Source organism: Micropterus salmoides, unplaced genomic scaffold, assembly GCF_014851395.1.
Source record: "Micropterus salmoides isolate LMB-PRFRI ecotype aquatic unplaced genomic scaffold, ASM1485139v1 Ms_hic_scaffold_3, whole genome shotgun sequence".
Classification (NCBI taxonomy): Eukaryota; Metazoa; Chordata; class Actinopteri; order Centrarchiformes; family Centrarchidae; genus Micropterus; species Micropterus salmoides.
This window is the reverse complement of record NW_024042261.1, coordinates 38,897,611-38,918,399: the sequence shown is the minus strand read 5'-3', so window position 1 is coordinate 38,918,399 and position 20,789 is coordinate 38,897,611. Positions and strand designations below refer to the sequence as shown.

Sequence of the window (20,789 nt, the reverse complement as noted above, 5' to 3'; positions counted from 1 at the left end):
GAGAAAATGGATCTCCATGCACCGAGAGGCATGAGGGGAGCCTGCTCCCTAAATAACAAACACTCTTGACAAAACCCCCAAGTGATGAGCAGAAACTTTTGTTCTTGCAGCTGCATTTATAAAATGTTTTAACCAAATGCAGATTAACCATGTAACGTAATACGGCTACTTCAGCACACTTTAAGAACAAATATTCCCGGGACCACTACAATAAAGTTGGTATATTTTTCACTTTTGTACTGCCAACCAAGAAGTAAGCCTAACCTGTTGTTGGAGGGGGATCTATTACCTTTCTGGTGGAATAAAAGGTTGTTGTTTCTAGCGGCAGAGAGAGTATTCAGATCCTGTAACTTCCTGTAAAAGTATGTGAGTATATAATCAAGCCTTAAAGTATCAAAGCAGTAAAATGTTGTCCTATTATATCTCCTCTCCTCAGATTCTTCTTCCTCATTAATGTAAAGCAGGATGTTGCTGCTGAAGCTGATGATTCTTTTCATTCTGGATCAACCTGCTGATTATTTCCTCCATCGATCCATTGATTGTTTTGTAAAGATTCTGCCGTCACACTTAGCCAGAGCCCAAAGTGACACCTTCACAACGCTTGTTGTCCGACCAACAATCGAAGCCTCAACGTTATTAACAAACAGAGCGGCAAACCTTCATGAGAGAAGCTGAACCTTAAAATGTTTTTACACCAAAAATTACTTAAACCATCAAAATAATTGCCAATGAATTTTCTGTCAATCCACTTATCTTTTGATCTGTACTATAAACTGTTGCACTTAGTGTCTGCATCTTTGGCAGTGTGCAAAAATCATATAACTATCTAAAGTTGTCAGATAAATAATAATCATGTAAAAAGTACAATATTTTCCTCTGAGATGTGGTGCAGTAGAATTAGACGTGTTATGAAAAGAAAACACTCAAGTACAAGTACCTCAAACTTGTACTTAAGCACCGGACTCCAGTAAAAGTAAATGTACTGTGAAATTGTCACGTTTGAGTTGGACAGGTTGTGAAATAAAGAGACGACTCAGACGTGTCTGCGAATCACTTTTTCTGTTAGTCCACAGTCAGGTTTTCACATCCATATAAAATATTACAGCACACAAACGCCGTCAACGTGAAAATCAGCTGCTTCACATTCCCTCTGAATTAGACTTTTGCAGCTCGTGGAGCTGCAGCAAAAATCTGTTACAGTCTCAGCAAAATTTTGCACCAAGTTCAAGAAAAAAGAAAACCCGAAATGTAAAATGTCAAAGACGCTTTCTCGTGTAGTGCTGTGAAAACAACAATCTCACAAATAATGTGAAGCACATTGTGCATGTTAATCACACATGGAGACGTTTTACATGATAGAGACGTGATATTTTCAGATGTTTCACATATGAAAACCATCGTTTGACATGTAATGTGTGCAGCTTCTCACATCTATTTAATCCACATTTAGACACGTGTGATGAATTGAAATATGCACCTGTAATGTTTTGGACATTTCACATGTGCTTAAGGTCACGTGAAAGAGGCATATGTTGGTGTAACTTTAATGTTGTTCAGGTATAATGTTAGAAATGTTGCAAAATAGTTTAGAAACCCATTTGTAGTGAAGCCAGGGTTAGTGAAGTCTTTCAGCAGTTTTATTACAACGTGGACATCACCCAACCCTCCGACCAGTCTGTGGCAGCTTTAACGTTACATTTATTTGTTGTATCTAATCTAAGTTAACATGTTATCTGTAGTTACTTTTTAGTACCAGCTTCCATTATTCTGATATTAATTCTCTGAAATCAGTGCAGCTGTGTTTCTTCTGAGGCATCATTTTGGATTCTTTAGGTTTTACGTTGTGTCCATAACAGGGAATACAAAGTGGCACACGGGTCATATTTTTTTAGTGGCAGTTTCACAGATGAACTTAATAAAAACTTTTGTATATAGACAACATTTTAGGCAGTCCTGTTAATGGTTAACGTTACACTCATTGTAACTCAGCGCTTACCAGCTAAATACCTAAACTCTTTCATAAAGATCACAGTTTGGCTCTAAATATTTAATAAAAAACATGCCGCTGAGTCTCATCGCACCACAGTTTAGGTTTGGATTCTAAAAATCTGAACATCTCCTTATTGATGTCAGGATCAAAAAGGTTTTAACAAACAAAAGGCAAGTTGTCAAAGTCTTTGAGGGGACAGAAATATCTTTCTGTATCGTCTTTGTTTTGCTACTTGCATTGTCCTGTACAATCAACCTCACACTGAGGGCCCAGAAGGTCCAGTCTAACGGGCCAGCTCAAGTTCAACATGGACTTATAGTCCAAAAAGTTTTGCCTGGGACAAAATCTGAGGAAAGTCCATCAAGCTTCCTATGGTCCTTGTCTGGGCACCCAGGTGAAGTTCCACTTTCCCTCTGTGTCTTTTCTAACGAAGGCTTGTCCCTGGGGGAAGCTGTGGGTCTTGACGCTGCTGGATGGGCTCAGGGACATACTGAACGCCAAATCTGTCTGCCTGCGAGACGTCTGAGGCGTGGCGGGAAGCTGAGATCCCGCTGGCAGACTTGTCGGGCTGCCGCCACGGACAGGTGTCCGGAACTGCTTCATGGCAGGACTCAAAGACGTGATGGGGGAGAAAGGGACTCTTCCTACTGATGGACTGAACTGGATTCTGTCCTGTGATGGTGTCTGGCCGCCGCTCAGTGGAGACCAGTAAGCTGGATGTTTTGCTGGGTTTGCCTCTAGAGTTTGGACTCGACTCGAGGCTGTGAAGGGACACATCACGGCTCTGTCTGGTGACTGGGTGAAGGCTAGGTCTTCGGTTAGTGGTGGAGACTGGAAGGCAGTTAACGTGTTGTAGCTCCTGATCACGGCTTCAGGAGCTTCATACTGTCCGGTCAGTCCTGTGGCAGTGAAGTCGGAGCACTGACCTGGAGAAGTTGTGCAGCTCTGAGGTGACGTAGCGGGATTACGGCAGTGTGCTTCTTGGCATTCGGCAGTAATGTACCTATAATCAGTTTGATGTGTCGATCTCTGGCAGTAGCTGTGGACAGAAGAAGGTGCAGAAGAGGCGACTGACGGGCTGAAAGACGAGTTGAGGGTGTATTCGGAGGACGAGGAAGAGGTGACTGCAGCATCATAAACTAAACCACTGAGGCTGTATCCGGACGGGGAGGACGAGGAGTCATTGGACGTATCGATGGTGTCTCGGTCCTTCAGTCCCAGTGTTCGTAGAACCCAGAGGTCCAGGTTTGGTTCTGAGGAGGAAGTTGTATCCGAGGACTCGGAGCAGAACTCGGCGGTGAGGTTCCTGCAGACTCTCTTGCTGACCTGTTGGGATGTTTGGAGCTGATAGTTGCTGTTCTGGAAAGGTCCATCATCAGCATACATCAGGTTTCTCTTCAGTTTCCTCCTCCCATCAGCGGTTAGTTTCTATGAGAACAAGTACAGAGCAAGATGGCATATTTACACCTTTCTGGTTTCATCACACTGACACACCTCATTATGTTCATAAGACCGACTGTAAGATAGACGGAAACCTTTCATGGTTAGGAAAGGTGGTGGTTGGTGTTGGCGGATACGCTGGTCTCTAGTGATTGGTTAGGGAATATGGAATCCCACGGAAATCTGTTAGACTGAAGATTTTTTGTCCGATATCAGGCAAGCTCTTCTCTGATTGAACTCTCTCTCTCAATTCAATTCAAATTAGCTTTATTGGCATGAATGTGTAACAACAACATTGCCAAAGCATCATACAAACTACATAAGAAAAATCAACCCCGTACATTTCATTGAACAAGTAATTAAAGTGTAAAGTAATTAAAGTGTGTGTGTGTGTGTGTGTGTGTGTTAAAAAAATTTAAATATATTCAAAAAAATAATAATAAATAAAATAAAATTCTCTCTCTCTGCACGTTGCGGTTCCTCGCGGGTCTATTTCAAGAAGCCGGCTATTTAAAAAACGATAAAATATTCTTTGTGTGGTTCATCAACGGTGATAAATTATCCGAAAGTCCCGCGATGTGCGAACAACTCTGCACAACACCAGTGAAGCTGGAGCTCCGTCCCTTCAGCCACTTTACACATCCACGCTACGCCTACACATGCTGACGCCCCAGGGTTAGGGTAACAATTTAGGATTTATTTACGCACTTTAAAAACATTTATTGAAACTTTTATTCTTTTTACATGTTTATTTACAGCATTAAACGTTGAAATGTATATTGTAACAGGCTGTATATTAACTTATTTGGTGAAAACTGGTAGTTCTGTGTGGAGTTTGCATGTTCTCCCCGTGTCTGCGTGGGCTCTCTAAATTGTCCTTAGGACTTTCCTCAGATTTTGTCCCAGGCCATGTTCACACATGTGAGTGTGACTGGTTGTTTGTCTATGTGTGGTCCTGCGATGGATTGGCGACCTGTCCAGGGTTTTCCCCCTGCCTTTCGCCCGATGTCACCCCTGTACGCAGGATAACCGTTTGACGGTGGATGGATGGATCAGGGTCATACGGGTTATCTCAGGCTGTGCTTGGGACTACTGATTTATAACAAAAGGTCTTAGTTACAAAAACTGTTTTTTAGGAAGCCGTGAAGGTCTCTCAAAGTCCAGTTGCATTACGGTGATTGTAGGATCCGGTATTTTTGGAGTTTGACCCATTCTAGGGGCTTAAAATTAGGATATCTCAACGTCTACTGCCGATTGGTCATTAACGTTAATGGTTATGATGGCGAACAGACCTTTGCCTTTTGTTCCAGGTCCCTCACAAAAGAAGAGCTGAGGAACTCTCTTAGTTTGTTGTTCTCGTCCTGCAGTCGGGCCAGCTCCTCTTCTCTCTGCAGCAAAGTGTCCTGAAGCTGGAAGAAGTTAAAAAGACACATTAATGCCAAAGTCAAATACACAGCAAGACTAGTAGTTATGGCTGCTGCAGTGAATGTTAGCACCTGTTTGTTTCTCTGGAGGTGAGGCGAGAGCTGCTCGGTCCACGTCAGACCGGCAGGAGGAGAGCTGCTGAAAACACACTGAGACTCTGACACACATGAAAGGTTGAATTAGCAGTGATGGAAGAAGTATTGAGATCATTTATTTCGGCAATACCACAGAGTAGAAATACTCCATTCCAAAGAAAGTCTGACATTCAGCGCATCAAAGTACAGAAGTTTCATCATCTAAAAGCACTCATTACACCGAAGGACCTGTTTCAGTGCGCCAGCAGCATTTTAATGCTGCTGCCACAATACTAACTCGTTTAAATAAACTTAGTTTAATCAAAGACAGCGTTATATTTAATAACCCTGCGTTAAAGTGGCGTCAGAGAAAAATCGGAACAACAATTCGGAACATCTGTGAATATTTTTTATTTATTCACGTATTGGAATTACATGTTGTGCTCCCATGTGAAGTTGTATGTTAGTGGGTTTAGGGAAGCACAGCAACATCACATGCATAACAACCATCACCCAGACACTGTACATAAACATCCACTGTTGTTTCCACATTATGACATAAAGCTCATGAACTCACCAAAGTCGGAAAAAACGACTTCCCAATTCGTAAAATGGGAGCATCAGCTCATAATGTACTTTCTGGAGCTTATGTGTCAGTTTACGGCTTTCTTTCCTACTATATTTGGTATTTTGTGTATCCACTCTTGTATTGTATTCAGTTTTTAGATTATCATTTATTTTATTTTATATTTTATGTATTCTAACATTTTATTTACATGATGGTTGTCTTAACATTTGTTGTAATGACAATAAATGAAATGTTTCTGTAAAGTAACTAGTGACTACATAAATATTCATGTAAAGTGCAAGTTCCTCAAAAGGCTGAATATAGAAGCTGAGTTAAATGTACTTCTATTAACTTTCCACCACAAGATATCAGCTGTCATCAGTCAGTGTTTTGAGGGCAGCATCTAGTGGCCATCAGAGGAACTGCGGCAGGTGAGTTTCAGCTCTGCTGCCCAGCTGTTTGGGAAACCACCTCAGATTACATTTCAGATCAACGTGATGAATTGAACACTCCGAGAGAGGAGACGTGGAGGAAATTAAAAGATGAATCTTAATATAAACTGTTCCATATATTTCCGGCGACACGGATCGCTCATGTGCAACCTGCCGGAGGGTTTGGTTACCCAGAGTTTCCGGAGACAACCAGGAAACTCTTCTGTTTGATAAATGAGTCCCACTCTGCTGAACGTGGCATTTTGAGAAAAGTAGAAACGCTCCTCTAATTCTGAGTCGAGCTCAGTCCTGTCCAGGCCTTAACCACAGCTGGGACAACGATATTTAAAGTCCTTTGTGTGTGTGTGTGTGTGTGTGTGTGTGTGTGTGTGTGTGTGTGTGCTACTGGTCTCTAAATGTCCAGTGATTCACATAATATTACTAGAATAAAACTTCAACACTGCTGCTTCTAAAAGTAATAAAATGAGTTACACTTTTTGGGAAATACACCTTTCATTCTCTTTTTTCCGGAGAGTTAAATGTTCACGGCTTAGCACAAAGACTGGAAACAGCTAACCTGTCTCAGGTCAAAAGGTAACAAAATCCACCTCCTAAAAACCTCTGAGGCTCACTGACTAACTATCTCATCTGTACAACAATTAAAGATGATACTTTGCCATTTTACCAGAGTCATGTGCTGGATTAGTTCTTGGTCATGACCAGTAACTTCCTGAAGTCTCTACTGGTTGTATTTAGCAACTAGTACTTGCAAAGAAACAGTCAATTACATTACCTTTGTGACCCTCGTTCATTACTCCGCAACTCTGTTACACTGACTTCTCAACTCAAACATTTGGGGCAAACACACATGTCATTTTTTGATTATCTGGCACCATTTTGGAATTTAGTCTGCCATGGGTTTAGAGCATTTGTGCGTCAGACTGGTACAAAATCAACATTTGTATTTCCCCCTGAGTTTTACACTGAAAGGTCTTTGTGACGGAGTTGTGGAGAAACATGATTGCTGAATTCAGGCTACGCCCTGTTAAACTGTGAGTTGTAAGTAATTGGTCAGTGTCCCAAAACGGCATGTACGAGCATTGGCTAGGTGCCAAAACCACTCGGTCAGGTTTAGGCGCGAAAACCACTCGGTCAGGTTTAGGCGCCAAAACCACATGGTCAGGTTTAGGCGCCAAAACCACTTGGCCAGGTTTAGGCGCCAAAACCACATGGTCAGGTTTAGGCGCCAAAACCACTTGGCCAGGTTTAGGCGCCAAAACCACTTGGCCAGGTTTAGGCGCCAAAACCACTTGGCCAGGTTTAGGCGCCAAAACCACTTGGTCAGGTTTAGGCGCCAAAACCACTTGGTCAGGTTTAGGCGCAAAAATAGTTTGGTTAGGTTTAGGCAAAGATGCTGGTTTGGGTTAAATCAAGTACATTAAGTAAGTCAAGTGACGTCATCTACAAAACATTTTACAACAATTTACCTTAAATCATGTCAGCTTTGACTGTCACGGGTATGAACCTCAGTCTCCTGAGTGGAAGTCCTGAGTTTACTTGACTCATCCATCCACCCCACCACCTCCTTACATGGGCCGCTCTTTATACTACGCCCCCTGACTTCTTCTGCCACTAGAGGTTGCGTCCTGACAAAACACCTAAATATCGGTCTTACTAAGCAGTTTCTCTGGCGAATACGGGCTGACTACTTCTACATTTCTCTCCATTTAACTGCTCAAAAGTATATAAAGTAGGTAGAATTACCTCGAACAGATACAACTTGCAGGACTTTTCTTTCTAATTAAGTATTTTTATACTGCAGGGCTGTTACTACTGAGTACGTTAGCTGGACTCACCCCACACAGACGGCGGCTCACTGAGGTCACATGGGTTACAGGGGTCACGTGTCCACATGGGGGCCAGGGTCTCCATGGAAACGTCAACAGTGTCAGGACCAGGGGCCAAGTGCTGGAGCATGAGGTGATGATGACGATGATGAAGAGGAGGAGAGGGATTCCCTACAGAGGACACAGAGAGAGTTTGTGTGTGAATGAAGAGGAGGGAGGGAGGGTGTGTGCGCTCAGCAGTGCCAGCTGACTGTGTGTTGATATGGTGATGATCAACACTTCAGTTGCTTTCACACTTTAAGATACGGTTAAAAAAAAAAAAAAGTCCTCTCTCTTTCTCTCAAACATTTAACTGGGGGAGATAAAAAAAAAACAAAAAAAACAATGTGTGGCCAAAAGTATGTGGACACCCTGGTGTTAAACCCACAAGTGACAGACTTTGGACCTGCTGCAGGGATTTACTCCCGTTTACTGATGCCGGGGATCCGGTCTGGTTCTCATTCGGCGTTTCGGTTCATCCCAAAGGTTTGAAAGTTTTACACCAAACTGAGAAACGTTTCTTTATGAAGCTGAGAGACAGCCCAGACAGAGTGTCCACATACGTTTGGCCACAGAAAACCCACTAACAACGCATTATGTACAGATTTGGGGAATTTCTAATTAATATCACTGAACAAAAAACACTGCTAACTATTATTATTAATATTCATGATGTATTTTACAGATTCAATTCTAGATAAAATAGTAAATATATAGGCTAAAAGGTGAATTCTTTAAAGAAAAAATAATACTAGATAGAAATAATTAAAACTTTCTTTTTTTAAATAAAAAGCTGCAAATCGCTTCAGAACAACGAATGATGTCAGTTTATATAAACATGTTCTGGCTGTGTGTTTACTCCATTTATCATGTGAGGCATGCCAAAAACTTTTCCCATTCACAGAAACTGGAAACCCGCTTCCTGAAATTCTACTCAAAAGTGCACATAAATATAAATTTAATGCAAGACTAAAGAAGTTTGTAAACACCTGTTGCGTCTCATCTCCTCCCAGAACAACAGTTCACCTGCACGCTCCCCGCCAGACTCCGTTCAAAAAACCCTCCAAACAACATCAAACCCGACATGCAGCCAAATCTCTAATGCAGCTCCGACATGAACTCACGTGAAGTCACTTGGGGACGAGAGGCTGAAGTCCTCCCGATCTGGTTTTCAGGCTGCAGGGGGAAATGTTAGAAAGCTGCACGTGAATCCTGCAGAAAGCCGTTTTTATAGATAAATCCTAAGAGGAGAAGAAGGAGAGAGAGAGAGAGTCCGCGTGTGCAGCTGAGGAGACTCACCGCGGACTGAAGCGGGGAGAGAGAGAGAGAGAGAGAGAGAGAGAGACCCGCAGCTCCGGGACAGACAGGTGAGAGAGAGAGGGAGAGAGAGAGAGGTGAGAGAGAGAGAGACCCGCAGCTCCGGGACAGACAGGTGAGAGAGAGAGAGAGAGAGAGAGAGAGACCCGCAGCTCCGGGACAGACAGGTGAGAGAGAGAGAGAGAGAGAGAGACCCAGATGTGCTGCAGTAAAGGTGAGGATCTGTCAGGTAGGAAACACGGAAGTGAACGGACTCAATGAGCTTCACAACTTTAAAGTACTTTCAGTAACTCATGCTGATATTTAGGTGACACCTGCTTACAGCAGTGTAAGTACAGGATACTACTTGTGTAGGCCTACCTATAATATAGCAATGGTGGACAGTAAAAATGAGAATAATCTTTATTTATAGAGCATTTCTCTAAAGTGCTTTTAATATTTATATATATTTTAATGTGCTTTTTCAATTTCCCTGTGTTGCTTTTGTGTTTGATGTAAAGCACTTTGAATTGTCTTGTTGGTGAAATGTGCTTTACAAACAAACTTGCCTTTCACGAGTGCAAAGACCATAAAACACATAAAACACATAAAACAGATAAAAGCAGGAAAAAAACCATAAGAAATATACGTAAATACAATTAAAAGAAAAATAAATACTAAAAGCAGGAAAGGCTGACCTAAAGATGTTTTAAGAAGGGAGTTAAAATCGTTCACTGACTCAGCCGCCGTTCTGTAGTCTGCAGTAACCAAGTACATTTACTCAAGTACTGTACTTAAATACAAATTAGAAGTTCTTGTGTAAGTTTTCTTAAGTACTTCTTAAGAGTTAATCAAATTTGTTTTGTTACAAATCAAACTACCCAACAGTTCGTCGTTGATCGACAGAAATTTAATTGGCAACTGTTGTGTCATTTTTCATATAAAACATTTCATGTGAAGTATTGCTGCTTTACTTTTGATTATATTTATGTATTTTTAGTCATTTTGAGGTTTGGTCTGAGTGCAACGTGACAACATCCTGCATGAGTGATAATAGTCCAGTGAAAGAATATATTGTTTTTTAGCATGCAGGCAGCATCGCTCTGTGGATCAATGTGGTCCAGACTGAAAGGTCTCAAAAGCTGTAGTATCAAACTGTATAATTCTGAAAAGCTCTGCAGTACAGTGTAGTTTAGTGCAGTATCAGTTGTACTGAAGTGTAGTATTACAGTGTAGTAGTGCAGTACTACAATATAATGCACAGTTACCATTTGCTACAGTTTAGTTTTGAGCATCATTGTACTGTATAATACTGATGCAAGAGTATGTTACAGCACTGAATAGTAATGTACAGTAATAGTACTAATATACTGTAAGTTAAGTTTTAATTTTGTAGTACATTTATGGAGGTTTTATATTATCATTTATATATATATATATATGCGCCTGAAAAGACGACCTGAGGGGTAAAATCCTTTAAACAACATGTTTGTAATGAGGCTGGTTTTGCGCTGATTGTGTTATACTATACTACACACACACACACACACACACACACACACACACACACACACACACACACACACACACACGCCAAGTTAACCTGTAATCTGACAGCAGGTCAGTTAATCTGCAGCAACAATTAAGAGTCTAATTCACAAACCAACATACCAACAAGGTGACACATTAACAGAGAGGAGAGGAGGAGAGGAGAGGAAACAAGGAAGGAGAGGACACAAGGAAGGGAGACAAGGAAAGGAGTTGAGAAAATGATTACAGGAGAGAGGGAAAGAGGTTAGAAGACAATATAAAACAAGAAGGAAGGAATGGAGACAAGGAGGTGAGGGAAGGAAACAGGAAATGAGAGTAGACAAGGAAAAGACGAGGAAACAAAGCGACCTCAGTCCCTGTTCTCACCTGTGACACCACGATGGTGGAACCAGGTACCGCACGCCATCAGAGCAGGGGCGTCCCTCTCTGACTTCAAGAAGCTCCTGAAAACTCTGCAGAGGAGGATAGGAGACAGGGAAAGAAGAGGAAGGAGTGATGGAAAGAGGAAAGGACAAAAGAAAGGAGGCGAGGAGGCAAGGAAAGAAGAAGAAAGAGGAGAGGATTGTTTTGTCCTTGTTCAGATGGAGGAGGTAAAGATGTCTCCTTCCAAAGATCAATGGTCAGCTGTGGTGGCGCTGGCTTATTCTTGTGTATAGCCTTAAGTAATAAACGCTGAAGGCTGAAGTAAGTCAGGCTGGGCGTCCATGTTGCAGCAGACGCGTCTTCCCCTCCAGCAGAGGCTGGTCTGTTCACTGGTTAAGTGGTCGTGGAGGGGGGTTAATCACCTCGGCCAGCGGGGCTGCTGCACATCACATAGCTGCAGTGTGAGCGCAGCGGCCATATGTGGAGGCAGGAGAGGGCGGCCTGTGAGCGTTTATTGTCACTCGTGGATCTCTTACTTTACTGATACTTGCATGTTGTTCCTCAAATGTAAGTCGCTTTGGATAAAAGCGCCAAGTGTGAGTAAATGTTAATGTTAATGTTGGCTTATTTTCCCCTGAAAGACTTGACTTGAGACTTGAAAGCATAAAGTTTCAAATAAATACATGGATGCCAATTTACAGACTCTGGGCTGAGCAGATATGTAAAGTAAAACAATAAGGGTCCTAAAATTGACCCTTGTGGAACACCAGATTTTGTACAAGCTACAAGGTAGATTTATTTGTCACATTACGACAGGTTGTAAAGTGAAAGTGTGTTTGTAACTCCCTTCTGCCATGTAGCAGAGGATGTAGCCGCACTGAGCCTCTGTAGCTACTGAGGAAGATCTGGTCAACCATGTCAAATGTTTTGGAAAGACTTTTTAAAAAGCTTTAATTTGCTTATTATCCGCCACAGAGGTGCAGCAAGGTTTCCTGAAAGCCTACTGACATTAGTTGGACGTAAGTCAGCTGTGTGTGTGTGTGTTTGGCGGGGGGTGTGTATGGGCGTGTCGGTCAGCAGGTTGTCCTCTCAGCTCCTCTTTGATGCGTCTCTGTTGTTGCTCGGTGTCGTGCTGACCTCTCATTTGTAGCCAGTAGATCAGAACACCCTCGGCCAATTAAACTCAGCCTCTAGGTTGCCGTAGTTAACCAAATCCCAGCCAGCAGGCAGCAGGTCGGAGGATTACTGACCGTCTGCAGCCTCGAGCCGGTTTAATTTAGTGAAATTAGTCTCCGCTGAAGCTCTGCCTGCTCCAGCAGCCCACAGCAGCAGCCTGTGGTCGTACTGGGCTGCTCCCAGCTCAGGTTCAATACTTCAGAGCAACATGTAAGATGGCGACCTAATGATTAGGGATAAGAGATGACAATTAAACTATAAAACATTAGAAATATATGTACCGGTCTGCACCTTTCTGTTGTTCCAGGTCCTAATCAGCTGGATGACTCAGACAGAATCATCAATATTAGTGCATAACATGTGTTACTGTACATGTGGCTGTGTGGCTAGAATGAAACTGGTGTGTCCCTGTAGAGCTAACGGATAAACCTGGTGGCAGATGAAAGTAATGGTGACAGACATTTAAACAAACAGCCTCCAGTCCTGGCAGCAGTTAGCAGCTAATTACCCCACAGTAGGGCAGCATGGAGCAGCAGAGGGCTACAGGTGGGCTACCTGGTGGTCTAACTCAGGTTCAGTGGGACAGATGTTAAACCCTGCCCGCCCCCCTTCTTATTCCTCCTCCCTGCTGGGATCCTAATAACAGGAGGAGGGACAGCGGGATTTGTTGGACAACAGCGGCGGCTGCCTGACTGCCAGCAGCCTGCTCTCTGCTGGACGTCCACACACCCCCACCAACGATACACACTTCAGCTAATCCTGACTTTACTGGTGTTTAAACAATCTGCCTCTGCAGTCAAACATGCTCACTTATAAAAACCTTTTGCATGATACTCAGAAACCTTCAGACGGTCGCCATTAGCCACCAAAACCCCTTTAAACCTCTATAAGGGAACCCTAAAGCACATTACAACTCCTAAACCAACTATAACCCTAATGCATTAACCACAGACCCCAATACAGAGACTATAAACCACCATGTGATATCTAGAAGTGTACTACAGAGTATACCAAGTAGAATATGTTAAACTCAATCTGCAGGATCTATAAATTGTTATTTAATATCCTCAAACATACCAATAAATCACTGTCTCATCGTAACACTCCACTGGTTTCCTCTCAGTCTCTAAAGTTGGGTGCCTACAGTGAGTAGTATTTTATTAACCATGCATAGTGTGGTTACTCACACGGCACATTTTAATCAGCCTCACTGCACAGCCAGAACTTCTGCTCTGTGTGGTTTGATCGACCTGACGTGGCTCACGTCGCTGATTGGCTCTCATCTCTGAGCCCACTGGGTCGTCCTGAAGATGTAAACCTTTAAAAGGCCTCACAAATGTATAGGTTTATGTTTAAAAAGGCTCAGGACTTTCTTCAAACTGGTGCTTTCAATGGTAGTTTCTGTCAACTACACTAACGGTTCTTGTTAGGAGATGCTAAAAATATAAAAGCTTTACTCACTGTACATTTAAAATCTAATCTGCATAGTGCTTCTTCAGCATTATAAAAATGTATAAACTATGATATATTGTAATACATAAAGTCTCACATAGTAATCACAATAACCATAAATCACACACACTGAAAGTCACGATATATCAGCCAATTCCCTCCCCTGTGCCCCCTGAACCACAATCAACGGCTCGTATGCCTGAGATGCAGTCCGTGACTGAATACACAGGTGTGTGTGTGTGTGTGTGTGTGTGTTAACCTGCCTGGTTAATCCTGAGTGTGTTTGTCCCCTGCAGAGATGAACTAAAGACAACAGGCTGGAACGTCTGACTTCTGCACAGAAGGTCATTGCACACACACACACACACACACACACACACACACACACACACATTAACTACCCCCCTCAAAAAACAAACATGGACACACGGGACATGTAATGCCCTCCTAACACACACTCACAAGCAGCTCGCTGGCCTCGTGCTGCTAAGCTTCCTTTACATCCACAATGGCGACCTACTGGGAGCTCAGGACCAATTAAAGCCCTGAGAGAGCGAGAAAAAACACCTCCAGGCCTCTAACCTCACTCGCCCAGGGCTCCCGTCACAGACTGAGGGGCACAAACCAGCTGGTTCACGTCCTGCAGACATAAGGCATAAAAATATATTCTCATATTTTGTCAGTCCCTCCAGAATTTCCTGATTTTGCAATTGCAATTTTGACCAGTCACCGCAATTCTTCCACAAATGTGACCTCTCATCGCCGTTTCTTGGAAAATGTTGTCACATAGCAGCAAATTCACTTCCTTGTCCTTGTTTAGAAGACGCAGCAGACGTGTGTGATACCAACGTAAAGGACCGTGAAGACCAGGATCCAGATCTTCTTCACCAAAGCGGGAAAACTGTTCTGCAAAACGTGCAGTATTGTGGTCAAACATAAAGGAAATCGTCTACTGACAAAACCTACGGAGAGAATGTTAGAAAAACATGGAGGACGTCCAACAAGACAAATCCCTGAGACACAGGCTGCTGCATCCCTGTCAGCTGCAAGAAATAATCAAGGCCAGCTGGTTTCAATATTCAGGGTCAGGGATAGGCCCGCCAAGTCCTGGAGGGACTGTTTACAAGAAAGCACGGAGATTTGATGTCCCTTCTTTCGTCCATTCTTTCAATGGATATCTTTTCGATACAGCATAGGATTACATATTATTAGGAATTTGCTCACATGTTATAACACGCTAGAGGGCACTGCATCACGTTTTAAAAACATTGGGACACTCTAAAAAGGCACTGCATCACAATTTCTCACACGTTAGTGCACTCTAGAGGGCACTGCATCACGTTTTATCAAATGTTAGGGGACTCTAGAGGGCACTGCATCACGTTTTATCAAATGTTAGGGCACTCTAGAGGGCACTGCATCACGTTTTAAAAACATTGGGACACTCTAAAAAGGCACTGCATCACAATTTCTCACATGTTAGTGCACTCTAGAGGGCACTGCATCACGTTTTCTCAAACGTTGAGACAATCTAAAAAGGCACTGCATCACGTTAGTGCACTGTAGAGGGCACTGCATCACGTTTTATCAAACAGTGGGACACTCTAAAAAGGCACTGCATCACGTTTTATCAAACAGTGGGACACTCTAAAAAGGCACTGCATCACGTTTTTTCACATGTTAGTGCACTCTAGTGGGTGCTGCACACATTATCTCACATGTTAGTGCACTGTAGAGGGCACTGCATCACGTTTTATCAAATGTTAGTGCACTGTAGAGGGCACTGCACACATTATCTCACATGTTAGTGCACTGTAGAGGGCACTGCATCACGTTTTATCAAATGTTAGGGGACTCTAGAGGGCACTGCATCACGTTTTATCAAATGTTAGGGGACTCTAGTGGGCACTGCATCACGTTTTATCAAATGTTAGGGGACTCTAGTGGGCACTGCATCACGTTTTATCAAATGTTAGTGCACTCTAGTGGCCGCTGCACACATTATCTCACATGTTAGTGCACTGTAGAGGGCACTGCATCACGTTTTATCAAATGTTAGGGGACTCTAGAGGGCACTGCATCACGTTTTATCAAATGTTAGGGGACTCTAGAGGGCACTGCATCACGTTTTATCAAATGTTAGGGGACTCTAGAGGGCACTGCATCACGTTTTATAAAATGTTAGGGCACTCTAGAGGGCACTGCATCACGTTTTATCAAATGTTAGGGGACTCTAGAGGGCACTGCATCACGTTTTATCAAATGTTAGGGGACTCTAGTGGGCACTGCATCACGTTTTATCAAATGTTAGGGGACTCTAGAGGGCACTGCATCACGTTTTATCAAATGTTAGGGGACTCTAGAGGGCACTGCATCACGTTTTATCAAATGTTAGGGGACTCTAGAGGGCACTGCATCACGTTTTATCAAATGTTAGGGGACTCTAGTGGGCACTGCATCACGTTTTATCAAATGTTAGGGGACTCTAGAGGGCACTGCATCACGTTTTATCAAATGTTAGGGCACTCTAGAGGGCACTGCATCACGTTTTATCAAATGTTAGGGCACTCTAGAGGGCACTGCATCACGTTTTATCAAATGTTAGGGCACTCTAGAGGGCACTGCATCACGTTTTATAAAATGTTAGGGCACTCTAGAGGGCACTGCATCACGTTTTATCAAATGTTAGGGGACTCTAGAGGGCACTGCACACATTATCTCACATGTTAGTGCACTGTAGAGGGCACTGCATCACGTTTTATCAAATGTTAGGGGACTCTAGAGGGCACTGCATCACGTTTTATAAAATGTTAGGGCACTCTAGAGGGCACTGCATCACGTTTTATCAAATGTTAGGGGACTCTAGAGGGCACTGCATCACGTTTTATCAAATGTTAGGGGACTCTAGAGGGCACTGCATCACGTTTTATCAAATGTTAGTGCACTGTAGAGGGCACTGCATCACGTTTTATCAAATGTTAGGGCACTCTAGAGGGCACTGCATCACGTTTTATCAAATGTTAGGGGACTCTAGAGGGCGCTGCATCACGTTTTATCAAATGTTAGGGGACTCTAGAGGGCACTGCACACATTATCTCACATGTTAGTGCACTGTAGAGGGCACTGCACACATTATCTCACATGTTAGTGCACTGTAGAGGGCACTGCATCACGTTTTATCAAATGTTAGGGGACTCTAGAGGGCACTGCATCACGTTTTATCAAATGTTAGGGGACTCTAGTGGGCACTGCATCACGTTTTATCAAATGTTAGGGGACTCTAGTGGGCACTGCATCACGTTTTATCAAATGTTAGGGCACTCTAGAGGGCACTGCATCACGTTTTATCAAATGTTAGGGCACTCTAAAAACACATCTTGTTTTATTTATAAAAGAGGCATTCAAGAGGGCACTTTAGCAGTGTTTTTTCTAACATGGTGGTACCCCCTCCAGTCCACCAGTGGAGTAGGTAGTGTACAGTTGGCTCATCATGAAGACATCTCCCTGTTGCTGTTGTACAGAAAGCTTGTAGCAGTTGCAAAGTGAAGATTTTATTTGACTTGAGTTTTGTTGTTGTACTTGCACATTTAACAGGTTTCACATCATCCTTTCACCTGCATTCCTGCAAAACAACCTGTATTGTTACATTGGCAACAACATTAAACCTCTGCAGGTAAAGTAATGAGATTATGTTCAAAAAGAGTGACAGCTAATGATATGTTAGCAGTAGAGAAGAAGCTTGGGTGTCGCTGGGCAGCATGCCTCCCTCTGTTGCATCAACAATGCACGGCCAGCTACCAGCCCTCTCATTGGCTATCTGTGAGGTCACAACACGCTCGGGAGAGGTCAGTGTGTGTAGGTGTGTGTGTGGGTGAAAGTGTGCCATCACTGAAGCGTTGTTAATGTTTTTGTTTTGTTTGGACAAAGCGTTCTCCCTGATTAGTGAAGTGTAAAGAGAGAGATTTGATACTTCCTCCTCCCGGTTTGTGTGTGTGTGTGTGTGTGTGTGTGTGTGTGTCTTAGTGGTAGGACTGTATATTATAATTACGTCTCAGATGTATGAATTGACCTGCGTAGTTGTAGTGTGAGGATGGTATGTGCTCGCCCTGAACACCAGAGAAGATCACCAAGCCAAACTCTATTCTAAAATCAGAGTTTAATTACGCAGTAATGATCAGTCACAGTCCAAATCCACACCAGCAAGCTGTACTGATGGTGTGGGTGGTGTGTGTGTGTGTGTGTGTGGCATTCATCTAATTCAAGGCACTCTCATTCAATCTATCAATTTATTTTAATTTAATAACAGTTTGGCACTCAGACTTAACTGGCAGTTACCGTCTGACTTCTCTTTATCGATGTCACTGAGTTCCCAGATTTCAGTTCACTTGTGAGTATCTTTTTATTAGTGATGTAAATGATGAACAAAACTAATATTTACAACATTTAAAATTGTAGTAAACTGGAATTACCCTTTAAAATTAACTAGTATTGAGGACTGTGAGTGGCACAGAAGTTACAGCAGCGACAACTATAATATTACCTATGAATCAACACATTCTCATCCCAACTCGTCACATATGGACGCTTGGTCAAAACCTCTTGCCGTTGCTTGTTAACACCCTGTGTACCCTGTTGTGTCGTTTTAGACCTTAGATTTAAGAAATGATCATGGTTTGGGTTAAAATAACAATATTACTGTCACTTGTAACTTAAGGTTTGTAAGTTAACGTTTCTTGTCTAACTTACGCAACTTACGTAACTTTTAATTAAACATTCAATGTTGAATTTTTGTTTGTTACATTGTAAAAGAAAAATGGTCTCCTGGGTGTAAGTCCAGTGTCTGGGCTCCCCAGTGTGCTACAAACTGACGCCAACGGATCTTGACCATGCGTCCATATGTGACGACTTGAGAGTGAGAACCCAAAAATTGTGTTTGATGCAATTCTTAAAAAATGGCTCAGGACTTTCATTGCAGACTTTAGATGAAAATTCAGAAAGAAAATAGGAATCAACAAAAACATATTTTGTTGATTGAAGAGCAACTTGACACCAGTATCTTACATATGTAACTAGGATTCTGTGATTTTCAGCATTTGTGGCGGTCAGGAATCAAATTGAACCACAGCCCGTAGAAAAGTGGACGTAGCCGCTGTGACGTCACTCATTGGTTTGTGGACTGCCGTTTTGAAGCCTCGAGTTTGGCAGTTTGGCCGTCGCCATCTTGTTTTTTTGGAATCAGAGGTGACCATATTTGGACGAGAAGGAGGAGCTTGGTTAGCAAGGTATCTGTAATTCACGTTAGCTGTGATATTAGCTTGGATGCTAAGGTTGGCTAGTGACAAACAGGCTTGAAACAAAATTTATTTACTCTAAACAATGAGCAGCCGACTCCTGATAAGCTTTTTCAGCGGCGCTGGTTAAATGTACACAGAGCAGCGGATACGAGTCGCCTCTATTCTGATTGACAGGTCGTCGTGGTCAATCCAAAGGTAGCCCCCCCCTAAAGTCTCTCCTGCTTCCTGGTCTATGTTCCTCTAAATGGGACCATAATTTACTAAATGCATTTACGTTTTGTAATCCTACAACACAACATTATAACACAACAACACAATAATTCTTTTAGGTCTAAAGGTCTACAGAACTGCAGAACACTATAAAACCAATAGTTAGTATAATAATGTGACTGTACTAAGAATAAGCTGTGGCTCAGGAGGTAGAGCGCGTTGCCCGTTAATCGGAAGGTAGGTGGTTCAATCTCTGGCACCTCCAGGCTGCGTGTTGAAGTGTCCTTGGGCAAGATACTGAACCCTGAATTGCCCCTGGCGGCTGTTCTACCAGTGTATGAGTGAGTGTGAATGCTAGTTTCTGTTTGAGCTCTTAGGCTCAGTGTGTGACTGGTGAATGCAGATGTAGTGTAAAAGTGCTTTGAGTGGTCGAAAAGACTAGAAAGTACGGAGCATTTACAAAAAGTTAAATTTTTATAATGTTTTTTATCATTTAAGAACCAAACAAGTAATATTGTATAAATACTTCTGATTTTATTTTCTGCATTAAGTGAGGCTTCTGTGAGGAACATTGGGAGCCTTTGAGCAAGGCACTGCCTGGAGCCTCCACCTTTCTGAAACAAGTTTGATATTTTAGTCATGGACTGCTGCTTGTTCCCTCCACTCCACAAATTAATCTGGTTTAATCCCAACAGGAATCCAGCAAACTAACGCCTCTAAATCTAAAATCTGGTCACACAACTTTTCATTACTTCCATATTAGAGCTGTGCTCTTAAGACGGCTCGATTTAACACAGCGGTTAATGTCCCCAAAACAGCCCCAAACACCTCGGCGTGTGAATGTGTGCAGATTTTTTTGTCATTAAACCAAACCGATAAGGTCCTGCTTGCGCCTCCTAGAGGCTGTGAGGTTAATTACAACAAATGTACCAAAGTTAGTTCTGTGTTAGAGGAAAGGTTAAATTAGACTCCATCGATATGAAGCATCTTCCTTATAGGCCCACATGCAGGCAGGACAGGAACCCAGAGTCTGGACCCTGGTGGTGGTGGGAGTAAAGCCAACAGGTGGAAGAAGGAAACTTTCAGCTTAATTTCCCTGAACAACATCCTGGAGGTTGTACAGTGATTATAGTGGCAGGTAGTGGCAGATGATGATATTTCAAGAACAGCGACCAGAGACTGGCTGGTCGGGTACGGTGACGCCAGTATTATGAATCAAATTTGTCTGGATAGTGTGGGAAAGTGGAAGTGACTGAGAAGAATGGGAAGTGGGTAGAAAAAGCAGAAATGAACCCCCCGCAGAAAAAAGGCAGAATGTGAGAGAAAAGATCTTCCTTCGTAAAGCTTCATCACCATCATCGCAGTCTGCATCTCAATACACGTGACCCTGAGCAGCAAGTTCAAAACATAACAGTCGACTAGTGCAGATTAATTCAGTTATTCACCGATCATGTAACACAGTCAGACTGACGATGGACGGAAAAACAATCAAACTCAGTGCAGCAGAAACAGAGAGGTTTTTTTCTTCCACACATTGTTCTTTGCCAAAACCTGACTTCCAACCCACAATGCACCTCCACCTTACGGGTAATGCAGCCTGCAGCTTGCAGAGGACTGGTGAGCTCACTTCTTT

The 20,789-nt window shown here is 42.8% G+C and overlaps 1 protein-coding gene across 1 annotated transcript; it reads right to left on the bottom strand.

Moving 5' to 3' along the window:
- Positions 1–1,040: 1,040 nt before the first annotated feature.
- On the bottom strand, positions 1,041–9,163 carry gmnc (geminin coiled-coil domain containing). Its single transcript, XM_038692224.1, has 5 exons — positions 8,939–9,163; positions 7,785–7,946; positions 4,927–5,012; positions 4,723–4,839; positions 1,041–3,418 (listed from the first exon to the last, which is right to left on the bottom strand). The coding sequence occupies exons 2-5, from the start codon at positions 7,903–7,905 to the stop codon at positions 2,360–2,362; spliced, it is 1,383 nt and encodes a 460-aa protein (XP_038548152.1). The 5' UTR covers positions 7,906–7,946; positions 8,939–9,163; the 3' UTR covers positions 1,041–2,359.
- Between the last annotated feature and the right edge of the window lie 11,626 nt (positions 9,164–20,789).

Bases quoted from the DNA above. Each gene is read 5' to 3' on its own strand.
- gmnc (XM_038692224.1), bottom strand. From the start codon at position 7,905: ATGCTCCAGCACTTGGCCCCTGGTCCTGACACTGTTGACGTTTCCATG. The intron at 5,013-7,784 runs GTGAGTCCAGCT...CATGTGTGTCAG, and splicing joins TGAGCCGCCGTCTGTGTGGG to AGTCTCAGTGTGTTTTCAGC. The intron at 3,419-4,722 runs GTCTGTTCGCCA...TTGTTCTCATAG, and splicing joins ACCTGGAACAAAAGGCAAAG to AAACTAACCGCTGATGGGAG.